Genomic DNA, 1,027 nt, shown 5'->3' on the forward strand with positions numbered 1-1,027 from the left:
GATAGAAATAGGTAATAATAATATAAGGCGGCTTAGCTCAGTGGCAGAGCGTCTCTCTCGTAAAGAGAAGGTCATGGGTCCGATCCCCATAGTCGCCTTCTAGGTATTTTTTAAAGGGAATAAACATATATAAAAGGAATAAACATATATAAAAGGAATAAACATATAGACAGAGAGTGATAAAGAAGAATATATAGATAGATAATATATATATAATATATATAAATAATATATAGATACATAATATATATAATATATAGATACATAATATATATATATAATATATAGATAGTGATATATATATATACATACATACATAAGTGGTGATAAAAGTAGAATATAGTAGAATATATAACATAATATAAGATAGAAATATATATAGAAAGAGATAATAGTTAGAATATAAACATAGATAAAGTTCATAAGTTTAATATAATGGTATAAAGGTATAGTTATATACATAAAAAGTGGTCCCACCCAGATTCGAACTGGGGTCCTAAGAACCAAAATCTTATATGCTGCCCCTACACCATGGAACCGTTATGAATAGATGGGTAGGTGTAAGTAGTAAGTAGTAAAAGGATGTAAGAAGTAATAAGTAAGAAGTAATAAGTAAGAAGTAATAAGTAATAAGTAAGAAATGGAAGTAATGTAAGAAGTAATAAGTAAATAGTAATAAGTAGGAAATAGTAATAGTAAGAAGTGTATAGTAGATGTATAATAAAGTAATAAAAAGATATAAAGGTAAAAAGATGATAAATAATAACATAATAAATAGGGAAGATAATAAATATATATAAGCTAAGTGTAAAGATAGAAATAGGTAATAATAATATAAGGCGGCTTAGCTCAGTGGGCAGAGCGTCTCTCTCGTAAAGAGAAGGTCATGGGTCCGATCCCCATAGTCGCCTTCTAGGTATTTTTTAAAGGGAATAAACATATATAAAAGGATAAACATATATAAAAGGATAAACATATAGACAGAGAGTGATAAAGAGATATATAGATAGATATATATATATATATT

The 1,027-nt window shown here is 26.7% G+C and overlaps 1 protein-coding gene across 1 annotated transcript, besides 3 other annotated features; it reads right to left on the minus strand.

Moving 5' to 3' along the window:
• Positions 1 to 189: 189 nt before the first annotated feature.
• Positions 190 to 319: a microsatellite.
• Positions 320 to 427: 108 nt separating this feature from the next.
• On the minus strand, positions 428 to 769 carry EDI_316790 (uncharacterized protein; the record flags this gene model as incomplete). Its single annotated transcript, XM_001737480.1, has 2 exons — positions 428 to 488; positions 531 to 769. The coding sequence occupies 2 exons, from the start codon at positions 767 to 769 to the stop codon at positions 428 to 430; spliced, it is 300 nt and encodes a 99-aa protein (XP_001737532.1).
• Positions 561 to 682: a microsatellite.
• Positions 770 to 998: 229 nt separating the features above from the next.
• Positions 999 to 1,026: a microsatellite.
• Between the last annotated feature and the right edge of the window lies 1 nt (position 1,027).

This window comes from Entamoeba dispar, genomic scaffold (assembly GCF_000209125.1).
Source record: "Entamoeba dispar SAW760 scf_1105229460651 genomic scaffold, whole genome shotgun sequence".
Taxonomy (NCBI): Eukaryota; Evosea; order Mastigamoebida; family Endamoebidae; genus Entamoeba; species Entamoeba dispar.